Here is a 13,992-nt window from a genome sequence, read left to right as displayed (position 1 = left end):
AGTTATCTTTTAAATGCAGTATATCAACATGTAGCCACTGCAGAGGCTCAGGTCACACTGACAGTTAATATTAAACTTTTTTAAAGGAGAAAAGCAAAAAAATCTTCTTCTGTGTCTGCTGCAGGTCCATGGTACTTTTCAGACTGCGTGCTTCCTCTAAAAGACTTCTCACTTTTGCACATCGTGAATCAAACTAACATCTTTATGGCTTGCAGGATAAGAATCTCCTGCCGCTCTCTCAGTTGATCTGAAATTATTATTGCTTCTAAAGTGAGCATTAACTCCCACAAAAGGACATCATTATTCATTTCAGAAAAGCAGAGCAAAATTATTCTGCGTCATTACTCATCTACTAACATAATTCTCACGTTTTTTACACTATAGTAGGCAAACTCAAAGTTGATTTAGGCTGGACAAGTAATTCACAAGACAAAGTGATACTTTTAAGTCATTTAGTCTCTTTTAAATCATATTTTTCCCACAAGCTTCCACACAGAGAGAGCTACAGGGGTTTTCCATAAAGAACACTGAGTAGCTGTATTTCTGACATTATAGATGAGTGTGTTTCCTCAGAATCTGTTTGTAAACAGTGGATATAACTGAGGAGGCATTTTTCAATTGCAATGAGGCCGGATATTAGATCTCATCCATTTAGGGATAATGATCTTGGCTTAGAATGATCAGACAATTGTATCCAAGTATGTTTGAGCTGCATTTGTTTTTTATTCCAAAACAAGCTTAAATCCATTTAGTTGTCATCTCAGAATGTTTTCTGATTCTTAATAATGGCATCATTGCAGGAAACAGGCTGTTGTTCAGCAGATTATGTTCTCCCACAAAGACTATGAGTTTTTAATCGTCAGTGAGCCTCTTAGCGTAAAATGTCTGGAAACAAGACTCTAAACCCATCACATGTTCATGGATTCTGCTGCAAGTTGCCCCATATTTTTTCCTTTGAAATTCTTAGTTAAAGAACAGAACGTTTTGCAGAATGTGTCCACATATGGCCCACAGGTAACTCGCCACAGTCCAAACCAGGCTGGCAACTGACATCTGGTCCACTTCTGGCCCACACAACACTTGCCAGTGCCATAACTGAACGATAAGTACCAAAAGTAGCCCAGATTTGGCCCAAACATGTCTGCTATCTGGGTTAGCTTGGTGGGAGTGGAGAGAAAGACTGAAGGTATGGAGGTAACCATGTAAGATGGCAGGCTTACTGGTCGTTTGTTTACAACACCAGTGCATACGCAGGTGGAAATGATGAAGTTCACTCTCAGTCTCTGGGTAAAGTTTCTCTGCTTTGTGTTGTGGCACAAATCCAGCTGTTCATGTCATATTCAAGCACACGAATCCCTGCTGATCAGTCTTGAACCACATTGTTAGACACTGTGGGATTTAAGCAACTTTTTAAGTTCAACATCATGTTTGATGTCCACAGACTGGCACTGACAGGATATTTCATTTTCACTCCAAATTCATCAAGATTGAAAGTATAAAATCTGTGTTGGCCCTGCGACAGACTGGTGACCTGTCCAGGGTGTACCCTGCCTCTCACCTGTTAAAATGCTGGGATAGGCTCCAGCTCACCCGCGACCCATATGGAATAAGCTGTTAAGAGAATGAATGATTTTAACTTTATCAGATGAAATTTAATTATATTATTGTATATTTAGTTAGCGTAAAATCAATGTATCATATGATGTTACATCGTTGTTTTACTTTTGAAGAATAAAATTTTCACCAGTTTCTCTTCCCACAAAAGTTCTTCATCACTTCTGCTTAATTCAAAAGAAGCTGTATCAGAGATTATAGACGACTCTGGTACTCATATTCTTGAGTATTCACACTCCAGCAGCACCCAGAGGGTATCAACAAAAACAGCTGACTATAGCAACGACAAACTGATGGCTCCGGCATTTCTTATCACATTGTGTGCCGCCCAGAACTTTCCTAACCCCCTTCTCTCTCTCTCCTCTTTCTGTGCAGACTACCCATGTTCAGGGATGTTGGGGATGGTGTCGGGCCAGATCTCAGATGCTCAGATCAGCGCCTCTTCCTACACAGATCGGGGATGGGTGGCCGAGAATGCCCGGTTATTGACGGGGCGGTCTGGGTGGACTGGGCAGCAGACCAAGCAGCCCTTTAAGAATGAGTGGCTCCAGGTTGGTCCATAACTCAGTTATTGTAGTTTACTGATGAGGACTGGTGAGTTTAGTGCCTTAACAGAGTTTGGGATCAATGAGTCCAATCAAGTGTCAGTAAACATCCATCCTGCTGACAGATGAAGTGTAAGAAGCCTGGCAGCGTTTATAAGGGAGTTCAATTAGATTTAGTCTTTTCATTTGACTTCCTCTTCAAACAAGACTTTATATAACTAAGAAAACAAAGAAGCTATGACCTAATATCATTTAGGCTGATTCTCTCAGGCAGTTTTGGCGTGTTACCCTTTAAATAAGGCAATATCTCTTTTTTATTGTTATTTTACGTGTTTTATTATTTGTTTCTCCACATAACCCTGCAGGTTTCCAATTTAACTAATCGCTAGATCCAAAAGGAGATCAATTGCTTATTATTTAATAGGAAAAAAATAAAGAAAAAAATCTAAATATAGGTAGTAGACTGCTATTTTTCTTCTTTCCTATGGAAAAATCCTGCTAAAACCTCTCAGATAGCTGCTGAGGTTGTCAAGATTTGCATTATTCTGCATAGTAAGCTAAACCAAAAGTCTTTTGTTATGTTGTTATCAGCTATTACAGGATGACAGGGTTTGTGACCCTGTGCTGTAACTGTACCTTTAACTGCTTGGCAGGTGGATCTGGGTCAGGACAAGATGGTGAGTGGAGTGGTGATCCAGGGAGGGAAACACCGCGACCGCAACGTCTTCATGAAGAGGTTCAAGGTGGGCCACAGCCTGGACGGTGAAGAATGGACCATTATCAAGGAGGAGAACACGACCAGACCCAAGGTTGGTTCACTTCTACAGACCTTCATCTGTCTGTCTGCAGTCAGGTGTTTACTTTTCATTAGTATTTGCTGTCAGTGTGTTCAACGAGTTGTTTGTTGAGATTTTTTCTGTTTTTCTTTAACTTGAAAGATGCTGTTTCTTTTTCAGAGGTGGTGTTTTAATGCAAGCCACAAACGAAAAGAAAGGTTGACATTAAATAAAGATCCTCTTCCAGTAATCTCTAATTCCTAAAAGCCATCAGATAATTGAGAGATCTCTCAATGTGGCTTCTTAAATTAAATTTTGAGCCACTAAATGACTGAAAACTGATGTTTGCTGGGAAATATTTATTTGATGTTTGGTCTGAACGAGTCAAAAAATCTTTTTAGAGGAAATTTGATTTGTAATTAAAACAAATAGTAATAGAATACAACTGAATATGTGAAAAAAGAACTAATCAGAATAAGAATTAGCTTTATTTGCCAAGTATGAACACATACAGGGAATTTTTTGCCTTCAGATGTTGTCACTTAGTGGAAATATTAGGTCAAGTAAAAATTTATAAAATAAGTAGGAAGTAATAGATAAAACTGGCTCTTTTATAGTGGTGTCTACTGTATACAAAGCAATATATACAAATACAAATTACAGCTACAAATATCAAATCAGTATACACGATATACAGTAGATGCAATAGAGGAGTGGTATGAAACATGTGAGTGATGAGGTTCAGCTGTGGATTGTGCAACCAGTTTGGAGTTTATCGCTTCAGTAAAGTGACTGCAATGTGGAAGAAGCTGCTCCGATGCCTGTTAGTCCTGGTCTGCAGGGTTCTGAGGCACCTGCCAGATGAGAGCAGCTCAAAAAGATTGTGTGCAGGGGGAGAGGAGTCTTTTATGATGTTCCCTGCATTCCTTTGACTCCTGGAGGAGTACAGATCCTGAATAGAGGGCAGAGGGGTTCCAATGTTGTGCTTTGCAGTCCTTACAGTGCGTCTTGTTCTGCTTGGTGGCAGCTCCAAACCTGATGGAGGAGCACAGGACAGACACAGTGACTGCTGTATAGAACTGCTGTATAGAACTGCAGCAGCAGCAGCTCGCACGGCAGTCCCGGTTTCCTCAGGAGGCGTAGGAAGAACATTCACTGCTGGGCCTTCTTGAGGATGGAGCTGATGTTCTGCTTCCACTTCACTTCCGGAGAAATGATTGCGCCCAGGAATCTGAAGCTCTCTACAATGGACATGGTGCTACTAAGGAGTGTGAAGCGGGCCAGAGCAGGGGCATGTCTCCTAAAGTCCACAATCATCTCTACCCTCTTGAGCATGTTCAGCTCCATATTGTTCCAGACCTTGAGCTGATCCACTTGCTGTCAATATGCAGACTAGTCACCATTCTGGAAAATTCAGGAGCTTCACAGAGGGGTCCGTGGAGGTGCAGGTATTGGTGTAGGGGAAGAAGAGCAGCAGAGAGAGGACACATCCCTGTGGAGCACCAGTGCTGATTGTCTGAGGTGAACTGCCCCAGCCTCACCTGCTAGCTTCTGTCACTAAGGAAGCTGAGGATCCACTTACAGAGGGCAGGTGGCACAGTCAGCTGGACCAGTTTGGTGGAGAGGGAGTGGGGGATGATGGCGTTGAACACAGAGCTGAAGTCCACAAACAGTATTCATGCATAGGTCCCAGTATGATCCAGGTGCTGCAGGATATAATGCAGTCCCATGTTAACTGCATCATCCACCAACCTGTTTGCCCAGTAGGCAAACTGCAGGGGGTTCAGCAGGTTTCCCGTGAGGGACTTCAGGTGGCCCAACACCAGGTGTTCAAAGGACTTCATAACTACAGATGTCAGAGCAACAGGCATGTAGTCAGTCCTGTGATGGTGGGTTTCTTGGGGACTGGAATGATGGTGGAGCACTTGAAGCAGGAGGGGACTTCAGTCAGCTCCAGAGATCTATTGAAGAGCTGAGGCCTGGCGACAGGAGGGGGACACTCCATCTGGGCTCGGAAACAGGCATTTCAAAACAAAGGATCAGAGTAATATCCTGTTGTTGTTGTTTTTTTTATATACTAATCCCAGATACAGTGATGCACAAAGGCCTAAAGTTAGATTTCTATGTGTGAAAACTCCTTATTTCTTCTATTCGCTCATTTATTCAAACCTTGTGCTGGAAATACTGAAGACATGAAACCTTTTAAAAAGCAGGACTTTTTTTTGCATGTTCTACAAAGTAGATTGCACCAAGAAATGGTAGCTAAAAAATGGTTTCTTTCTACAAGAACAATGCATATGATGCTAACTAAGGACAGGATAGCATGCATGCATTTTTTAAAACAGTGCAAATGACTGGTTAACCCTGTTTTTGTGTGCATCTTTGAAACAAGACAGTGTAACATAAATTCCTATGGTGCCATGTCTTATGGTTGGGATATTAGGCCCATTTGGGCAAAATTGTTTTACAGACCATGTAAGGGGTTATGAGAACTAGGGAACTCCTCAAAGGACAAAGTATTTCCATGTTTTGTTTTGTTTTTTTGTTTTTTTTTTTTTCCTCTGGTTACATTTGCACCAAAGATATGGAAGGAAGGAATGGGGAATTGGCATAATGTTGAGCTGGTGGGAAGATGGCCATTAATCTGGACATAACTCCTGTGTTGCAGCAAGGCTACGGTTTGCCTTCAACTTCATTGTTGATCTCATCCTCTGCATCTCATCTATTTTTAGATGTTTGTATTTCTTCTTTGTATCTGCAATTTCAGGAGTTTGGCTTGTTTGTTCAACCAATCACTGCACAGTCACCACACAGCTGCTTCACAGATGACTCCCCTCATACTAGAAAAGCTCCTCCACTGTATGAGCTGAAAAAGACCCTGTTAAAGCAACTCTGTGAACAACAGTTGACTGCAGTTCCTGCAATGCAGACACACAAAAAAGGGAGAAACTGCCTCCAGTAATCATAAAAACAATGAAAAGGCTGGATTTTATCAATAGGCTATGTGACCTGTCCTGGGAAGTCAGGAAGCTGTTTTATATTGTAAATTTAATGCAAAATGTAATAACCTGAAGATAATCTGAGCCATTAATTTTAACTTTTTTTAATGAGATGAATGCTGCAGCTGCAGATATGATGGAAAGAGATGCATGTTGCATGTGGTCAATTATTTCATAGTGTTAAAAGGGCTGTGACCTTTTGATGCTCTGTAATGATCTTTTATTTCTTGGTATGAGGATCTGCAATAGTTTTATGCCGATCCCCCTCCTTAGATGATCTTAAATCACTTTGAAGAACATTAGGACGCACCCTTCCTTTCAGTATTTTATAGATCCCATGTTGTCTTAAAAGCTGCCAAGATACACTTGTTTTTTAACCAAACTTGGCAATAAATGTTGCTGTAAAAATATTTTGTTTGATTGATACCTTAAAGTGTATATATAGTACAAAATGGCAGGTCTATAATTGAATTCAGTTACTTTTGCAAGTGGAGTCCTGATAATTACTGAGATCAAACATAAATGAACAGTTTTTTATTCATACAGTACTTGAATATCAGAACCCAGAAGTCTTCATCTCTACATTCTGGTGCTGATCCACGGAAGGAAATTCATGTCATTGCTTTCAAGATCCAGCTTCCCCTCCTCAGCCGGCCCCGTTGGTGCGACATCCTCCTCTATGTGTTCCAGATGGCAGGGAGGAGGACGAGGTGGGCCGTCAGACTCCTGCTGATTTACTGCAGACAGAGATCTAGATGCTTCTCCGCCCGTCCTTTCAGTGGCTCTGCTCTGTTTCCTGTGTTGTTTCTTTCATAAAAACCGCTTCAAAGACATGCCAGGAAGGCCTAAGCCGGTACATGTATTTATGTATGTACCATCCCCAGCCGAAGCACGCACACTGCCAACAAAACAGCTCTGTTGGTACAGATCACAAACGATGAGCTGCTGGAGGTTCATGCCTCAACTGTACACATCTTTGAGTGATTACAGATTCAGCAGCAGAGGCCTTCTGGTTTTATAATAGCTTCGTTTATTCAGAGTTTATCACCTGCAAAGCAGAAGGTCTGTGGGCTTGATCATATTATTTGCATTTTATAATCTTTCTATAATTTACTGTTTCCCAGTTGTGGCTTGAACTTGATAAAAAAAAAAAAACAAGGTTGTCCAGTGAGGCATTGGCTTGAATCAGGTGTTGGACAAGGATAATATCTTAACATCCAGGACTGGGGCACCCCCAGGATCACTGTGCGGTATCTTTTTATTGTTATAGGTTCATAAAACATTCACAAGTGATGTGTGTCACAACAAAACCCCCCAAAGCAGCACAGAAAGATGCATACCACTCCTTACTGTCCAATTTGTAAATGCAATATGCTTTAAAATTCATTATAAAACTAAACATAAAAATCACTCATCCACAGATCCACAGAATGGCAGCACAGCTTTGTTTTACAGATTTTCGTTCCTGATTATAGCTGATGCACTTCTCCATCATTCACTAACACAAACATTTAATAATATATTCCCTTTAAATGTAATAGATTGAAACTAATTAATGAAGCTACAGATTCATATTTAAATAAGTCATTTGTTAGACTACTTATAAAACCAGCTTCTATGTATTGGCATCATAACTGAGTGGATGTGTACAAGTAAAACACTCATGATTACACAGTTCTGTTCAAATACCTTCTTAGTAAATATACCTTCAAGTAAAAATAAGATACATTAACTAGGCAATGAATTTGTACAATTCTGAGAAATGAAGCAAAATAAACTCAGAAGACCATTTTTCACCTGTTTTCTCTTACCAGATGTTTGAAAACAGATGTTTCAAGAGGTTATCATGTTCAAAGAAGTATTTAAATAAGAAATTATCTGGGAGCGGTGTCACGTGCAAACAACCTCATCCTTTTGTACTTTTGTAAACAAATATCTACAGTTTTTGTAATATTTTTGTAAAATTTCCAGACATTTACTGTTGCAGCTTTGTAATCGATCTACATGAAAAAGAAGAAAAACGACCTGCCAGCCCACAGATAGAAAAGTTATTTCCATGTGCGCTGTGAAATCTTTTTGGAAAAGTTCTCAAACATCACTGAATAGCCACAACTTGCAGTCTTTAATAAATCAGGTTTAAGGAAACCTGCGTTGGTCCAGCAGGTGGGGCTGCAGCTGGAGTTTGGTGTCCCACCACTTGACTCTCAGTGTGACTGTAAGCAGTTTCACTAGTGTTGCTTCCATGTTGAAAATGTAAAAGGATGATTCTGCTTTACTTGCTTCACTCATTTTGTTTCAGCTTCTTATGAACCTGTCGAATGCCTGATCAGAAAAAGTGCACTTCAGTTAGTTTTATTCAACTTTGGGTTCTGCAGAGATCGAAATAAAGATGTAAAATTCAGATTTTTTTTTTTTGGGGGGGGGGTTAGTGTTTCTAAAACCAGGTGGACTTCATATGTCTTGTTTAGAAAAGGTTATTTGTATGAATGGTTATTGTATTATTTGTGCCATGCATTCATCTACATGTAGTCTAAGAAACTGAGCACTTAAACCTAAATGTTGCATCATCTTGGATCAGATGTTTGTTTTTGGAAATTCACACCAAATCTAAATGTGAAAATTCTCTTGCTCCAGGTAAAAATGAAGGCTTTGACAAGGCTTTTTTTTCTATTTCCCTCAGATATTTATCGGGAATCAGAACCATGAAACCCCAGAGTTGAGATCAGTTGGTCCACTTTTGACTCGCTTTGTCAGAATCTACCCAGAGAGAGCCACTACTGAGGGCGTGGGCCTCCGTCTGGAGCTGCTGGGCTGCGAACTAGAAGGTAACTCCCATTTATCACTATAAGAATTATTAATCTGCCATTATTTGTATTTTTCTATCATAAAATGAGAAACTAAAGGCAGCAAGATACAGCAGATCTATATTGCCAAAACTAAACAAGCTTTGGTGGAGTTTAGATTGCTAATTTTCAGGGATGATTTACAGAAACTAAGGGCTTTAAGTCAGAGATTGAAGTCAGACCAAATGAAACTATTAATCAATTCTTCCTGCTTTCAGGTACTGTTTTTCTAGATCAGAACTCTTAAAAGATTGCAACCAAATGCAAACATGTCAGTTTAAACTAGATGTAATGTCAATAAAGGTGCCGTGCTGGTGTTCAGTCACATGACTTTTGCAGGTACTTCAGATTTATTCCTTTTATGTTTTGAAAAGAAAATGCAGCAGGTCCAAGTTCATACACGAGATACCTTAAAAGTTGAGCTATGTGATGGCATAGACCCTTATGTTATCTAAGAAAGGTTTAAGCTTAGCTCAGTTCCCCGAAATATCACACTATCTAATTTTATCTGGTTCTGGAGCTTCTATAGGGAAAAAGATGAAAGGTTAAAGGTAAAGGTTTGAAGTTTATAACTTCTTCATTTGTGGATGGTTGAAAGCAGTTTAAGTACACATTTAGGTGTTTTTCTATGTCGTCTTCATCATAAAGATTGCTCAGACATCTTGGTGAATGAAACAAAAACATTAGCTCAAGTTAAAATTAGCTCAACTCACACGTTGCTAGCTTCTAGCTTAGCAACCATGATCTCAAAGAGTAAATCAAGAAAGTAGCCACAGGTTTAATTGCCCCATGAGGTATAATTTTTCTACTATACAGCAGAAGCTAACAGAGAAAAATGATGACCGAATTGTAGAATTATCTATGATATGTGAAAAAGAGAGATTCAGAAACGTTTAACAAAGTGATCTCTGCAAACTGGTTTGTTTTGACTGGGCTTCTTTTGTTCCCAATGTGTTTCACAAGCCCCGTCTTCACTTTTTGTACATTCTTTGACTCGCTCTCCCCCTTTTTTTATGGCTCTATGAGGAACCTTGAAGTTACCTTGATCAGTTTAATCATTTAAACTGATCAAAGATTATTGTTTTATTATCTTAAAAAGATAAAATGAAGCGTTTTCCACATACAAACAGTATTTCTTTATATTTTGCATAAACATGCCAGCTTGTCAACTTCTTACACTTTAGAGGAGAGAGAGCAGACTAAAAGGCTGAGGCGTGCCATGGCATGTTTCTGTCTGTGTTGCTTTTGGTCCGAGCTGCAGGGGAGAGTGGAGGGGAGGCAGGGCGGGACCTCTCACAGGAGGTGAGGGAAGAACAGATGAAGGGAGGAAGTGGGCTCTCTGGTGGAGTATCTGGTTGCTCTGCAGGGAGAATGATAAGAATCAGTCAAAGTAGACGAGATTTTCTATGAGTGTGAGAAGAGAGAGGAGAGCAGGCAACAGAGGGTGGATTAAAGGGAGTGATGCAGATCCCTCAAGATCTGAAAGGAACCTGGATTCATGGGAAATTTTTGGATAAATAACTTTTAATCTCTGAAGTTAGCTCAGAAGAAATCATGAAAGCCTCAAAATCAGATTTTTTTCTGTTAATCTGCACAAGTTAAGAGGTGAGAGGCACAGGTGAAGTTACAGGCTGCGTTATGACTTTAGATCTGCTGGCATAGATAAATTACTGTAGCTGCATCAATATTACACATTTTATTTAGCCCATAATGTACAAAGGTTTTTCACACATTCAGACCTGATGTAACATTTCAAGCCTCATTCTACATGAGTGTCTCACCTTTTCTTGTGGCACACAGAAATTCAATCAAACAAAAGACCATAGGCAATAACTTGCCAATAAAACCAAACATTTTTATTCACTAATTCATTGTTTTGATATTTTCCTCATTCGGACTCTGAGCATTTGTACTAAAAATGCACACTGACATCAGCATGTCATCACTGGACAGCAGACTTGTTCAAATGAAACACACTTTTACTAAATCTCAAAACTGACCTGAATGTGGGTACTTTCATGATTGTTGATGGGAGAGGATCATCTAAGCTTCATCCAGGAGGATTAAGTTTAAAGTTTTGCTTAAAAATATTAAATAAAGACGAAGAAGCCATTTTTAAAATGTAAATTTGTTGTTCTTAGTTGCTTTTTTTTACTAGTAGCTCTGTTGAAATTTGGTATCACCTTATGAGTAGGAATGATCTACAGAAAAGGCAAAATTATCTGTGTTGACATTGGGAATCAGTCAAAATTAGCTGGAAAATATCTGCATGTTGGAGTTGACTGGAGATGACCAATCACAGTTGTATATCCCTGACAGGCTGAAAAGCATCTTGGAAATATGACAAAAAGTGCTGATTATGTGAATGCATGAATTAATAAGCCAATCAATTCTTCTACTCTGACATTAAAACACTATATTTACAATGTGTGTTTTGTTAAATGAGTGTGTTGCAGGGTTATTTTGAGGCACACTATAGCGATTCATCAGTCTTAATTCTGTCATATACAATACTGGCTGTTTTGAATCATCTTTGCAGCATCATTTATCATAAATGTCCAAGTAAGTTCATCTTCTGGCTTCTAGAGTCTGAGAATTTAACTTTAAAAAGATGCAAGTTGTCCAGTCATTTTAATAATCAAGATAAATGTGGGGATAAATGTGAATGTAGACTGTTTGATAAGCTGCACAAGTCAGAAACTGCAGGAAATCAGTTTTAGTTCAGTGGTGGTTGTAGATAATAAATTGGATTAAAGCCAGTTTCAAGTCTTTAAAAGTCCACAGGAACAAACTTTAGAGTGATCAGTCTCTGTTTTAGGCAAGAGAAGAAGAACTTTGAGGCTAGATCTCTACATCTGTCCCAGATGAGCAGTTTCACTTCAGTCAGGAGACAAGGAAGACGAGAAATACTGTTGCAGGAGACTTTCATCAAACATGCACATGTACACAATCAGATGCATGCAAATCATGTGTGTACAGTTTACTCAGCATATAGACACAAACTCACACACAGACATCAGTAATCATGTTTAATTATCCAAATTATAGCTTTTTTGTGTGTTTTGGAGCTCTCTGAGTCAGTTTGCTGCTCCATTAATGCTCATAATGATAGAAGTTTTTAACTCGAGGGCCCTTAACAAGTCAACAAAATGTACACAAGTTGCTTTTAAATATAAGGTTTGAGATGTGAGATCACTTAACAAGCTGTTTGTTTAGATTTGTTCAATAACTGTGACTCAAACTGTGTTTCTTTTAATTATCTGAGAGCTATTAAAGTCTCTTCTCATGTCTACAAAAGCTCACATGAGCACAAAGCAGAGAGAAACTTAACAAGCTTAGCAAAGCGCCTGCAGATCAGTTTCAGCAGCTTTCATTTAAATCGTCTGCTCTGCTCTTACATCTAAGCCTACATCCCACTTAAGAATGATGCAAACAGTCTAATCACAAGCAGACCATCTGAGATGTTTTATTTTATGTTAATTCAAGTTATTTCCATGAAAACACATCAGTAGACGTCGACTACAATAGAATTTAGAAAGAAATTGATTCTGCTGACGGTCTGGATCGTCCTTTTCTTCTTTGACTCAGAGCACACAGCATCTATTTCTTCCAAAGCAGATCTTGAAGACTGATTTGTCTGACCAAAACACACATTCCCCATTCCCAATCCCAGACCAGAGTCTACGCCACCTCTGGTCAATATGAACTATGTGGTTATATTAACGATGATTCTTATTGCAGTACTGTCTGAAGAATCTATCACAGCTTTATCTTCTTCACTTTACTCACTGAAGTTCCTTCGAATTCCTTACATGGTCTAATGATTTTATGAACCGTAGCAAATCCCCTTCAATTTTTCTTTTGAAGAACATTGTTTTTAAGAAATTTTAAATAATGTCATTCTGTATTTATTGACTTATTTTTACCTAGTTTATCACCCCTTTATCTGTTATTCCTTCGTTCTCCATTATCACTTCTCCATCTGTCTCTCCAGAAATAACTACCACAGCGCCTCCCACCACCCCACTCGCCTCCACACTTTCCCTCACCACGTTTGGTGCAACCACCACAGCGCCGACCACAGCCCCTGGCACGACTCTGAGTACAGGCTGCGAGGATGGACAACTGGACTGTGACGATGAAACTGAAGCGCCTGATGACTACGACCCAGAAACAGGTAAACCACCAAAATATTCCTTTATTTTCCACCGTTCTGCACACGTAAAATTCCAAAACACTACAAACGATCAGTGAAAACTAAATTTTATTCCTTTTAAATGTGTTTTTTTTTATGCCTGCTACAATGCCAAAGTGTATCCTAATGACACAAGGGACTGGTTTGAACTGGATCATGAAATATTCTCCCTCTTCTTTGCTCTCACTGCTGTTGTTTTGACTGAATTGTGTCTTTTCAAGTTCAACTTCGTGAAAAAAAAGCCACTAAAAATGTTATTTCCCTGTCCGTGTTTTAGATTCTCCTTTATCCTCCTGTTTACTGTCAGGCCCAGTCATTAGGAATTATCTGAGCTTTGAAAACCTGGAGCAACTCATATAGAGCTTCAAAATGAAAAATGAAAACCTGGATCTAATGGGGTTTTTTGTTTAAAAACGGGCAGGTGTATTGTATTTGTCCTGGCATCTGTGTGGGTGGGGCAGTCTTCTCTGACCTTTGACCAAACCCTGACTGTCCCATCTGTCTGTAACAGGAGGCACGATGTTCATCAACCCTACTGTGGACTTACCAGGTGAGGATGTTTGCCACAATCTGCTCCCATGTTTACAAAACTCTTCTCCATAAAAATCTGTCACCTCTGAGGTCATACAGAGTCCTTTTTAATGACAGACCAAAGTCACAAAAAAAGCTGACTTCCATTACAGTAAATGGCTTTTTCATCACATCAGTTCATAAATGAGTCTGACTGTGTTCAGCTCAGGCTCTGAAATTCATCTGCTTTATTTATTTTAACAAGGGTTTTATCTGTTATGCCAGTAAATGAAAGTAAAGGAGTTTAATTGAATTGTGGAAAAATGCAGAGACAAGCCGAGATACATAACGTGAAGGAGAGGATGTGAAGCAAAAGAAACTCAATACCAAAAAGGTATTGATGTCATTGTGTTTATCTCAAATAAGTAATACCAGTGAACCTCTTCTTGACTCCTGTCTGAAATTACATACCCAAAATAAATTAGATATATCTTCACAACTACAAGGGCT

General features: G+C 39.3%; 1 protein-coding gene across 1 annotated transcript in view; it reads left to right on the top strand.

Annotated features, from left to right (window-relative positions):
* Positions 1–13,992, top strand: part of LOC121644214 (neuropilin-1a-like) — a 90,385-nt gene that overhangs the window by 64,081 nt on the left and 12,312 nt on the right. Inside the window, exons 10-14 of the mRNA XM_041992017.1 lie at positions 1,990–2,165; positions 2,813–2,968; positions 8,615–8,759; positions 12,772–12,954; positions 13,484–13,522. Of these exons, the coding sequence (XP_041847951.1) occupies positions 1,990–2,165; positions 2,813–2,968; positions 8,615–8,759; positions 12,772–12,954; positions 13,484–13,522 (699 nt within the window). The remainder of the gene's footprint in view (positions 1–1,989; positions 2,166–2,812; positions 2,969–8,614; positions 8,760–12,771; positions 12,955–13,483; positions 13,523–13,992) is intronic.

This window comes from Melanotaenia boesemani, chromosome 8 (genome assembly GCF_017639745.1).
Source record: "Melanotaenia boesemani isolate fMelBoe1 chromosome 8, fMelBoe1.pri, whole genome shotgun sequence".
Taxonomy (NCBI): Eukaryota; Metazoa; Chordata; class Actinopteri; order Atheriniformes; family Melanotaeniidae; genus Melanotaenia; species Melanotaenia boesemani.
The sequence above is the reverse complement of the archived record's forward strand: the minus strand, read 5'-3'. Positions and strand labels throughout refer to the sequence as shown.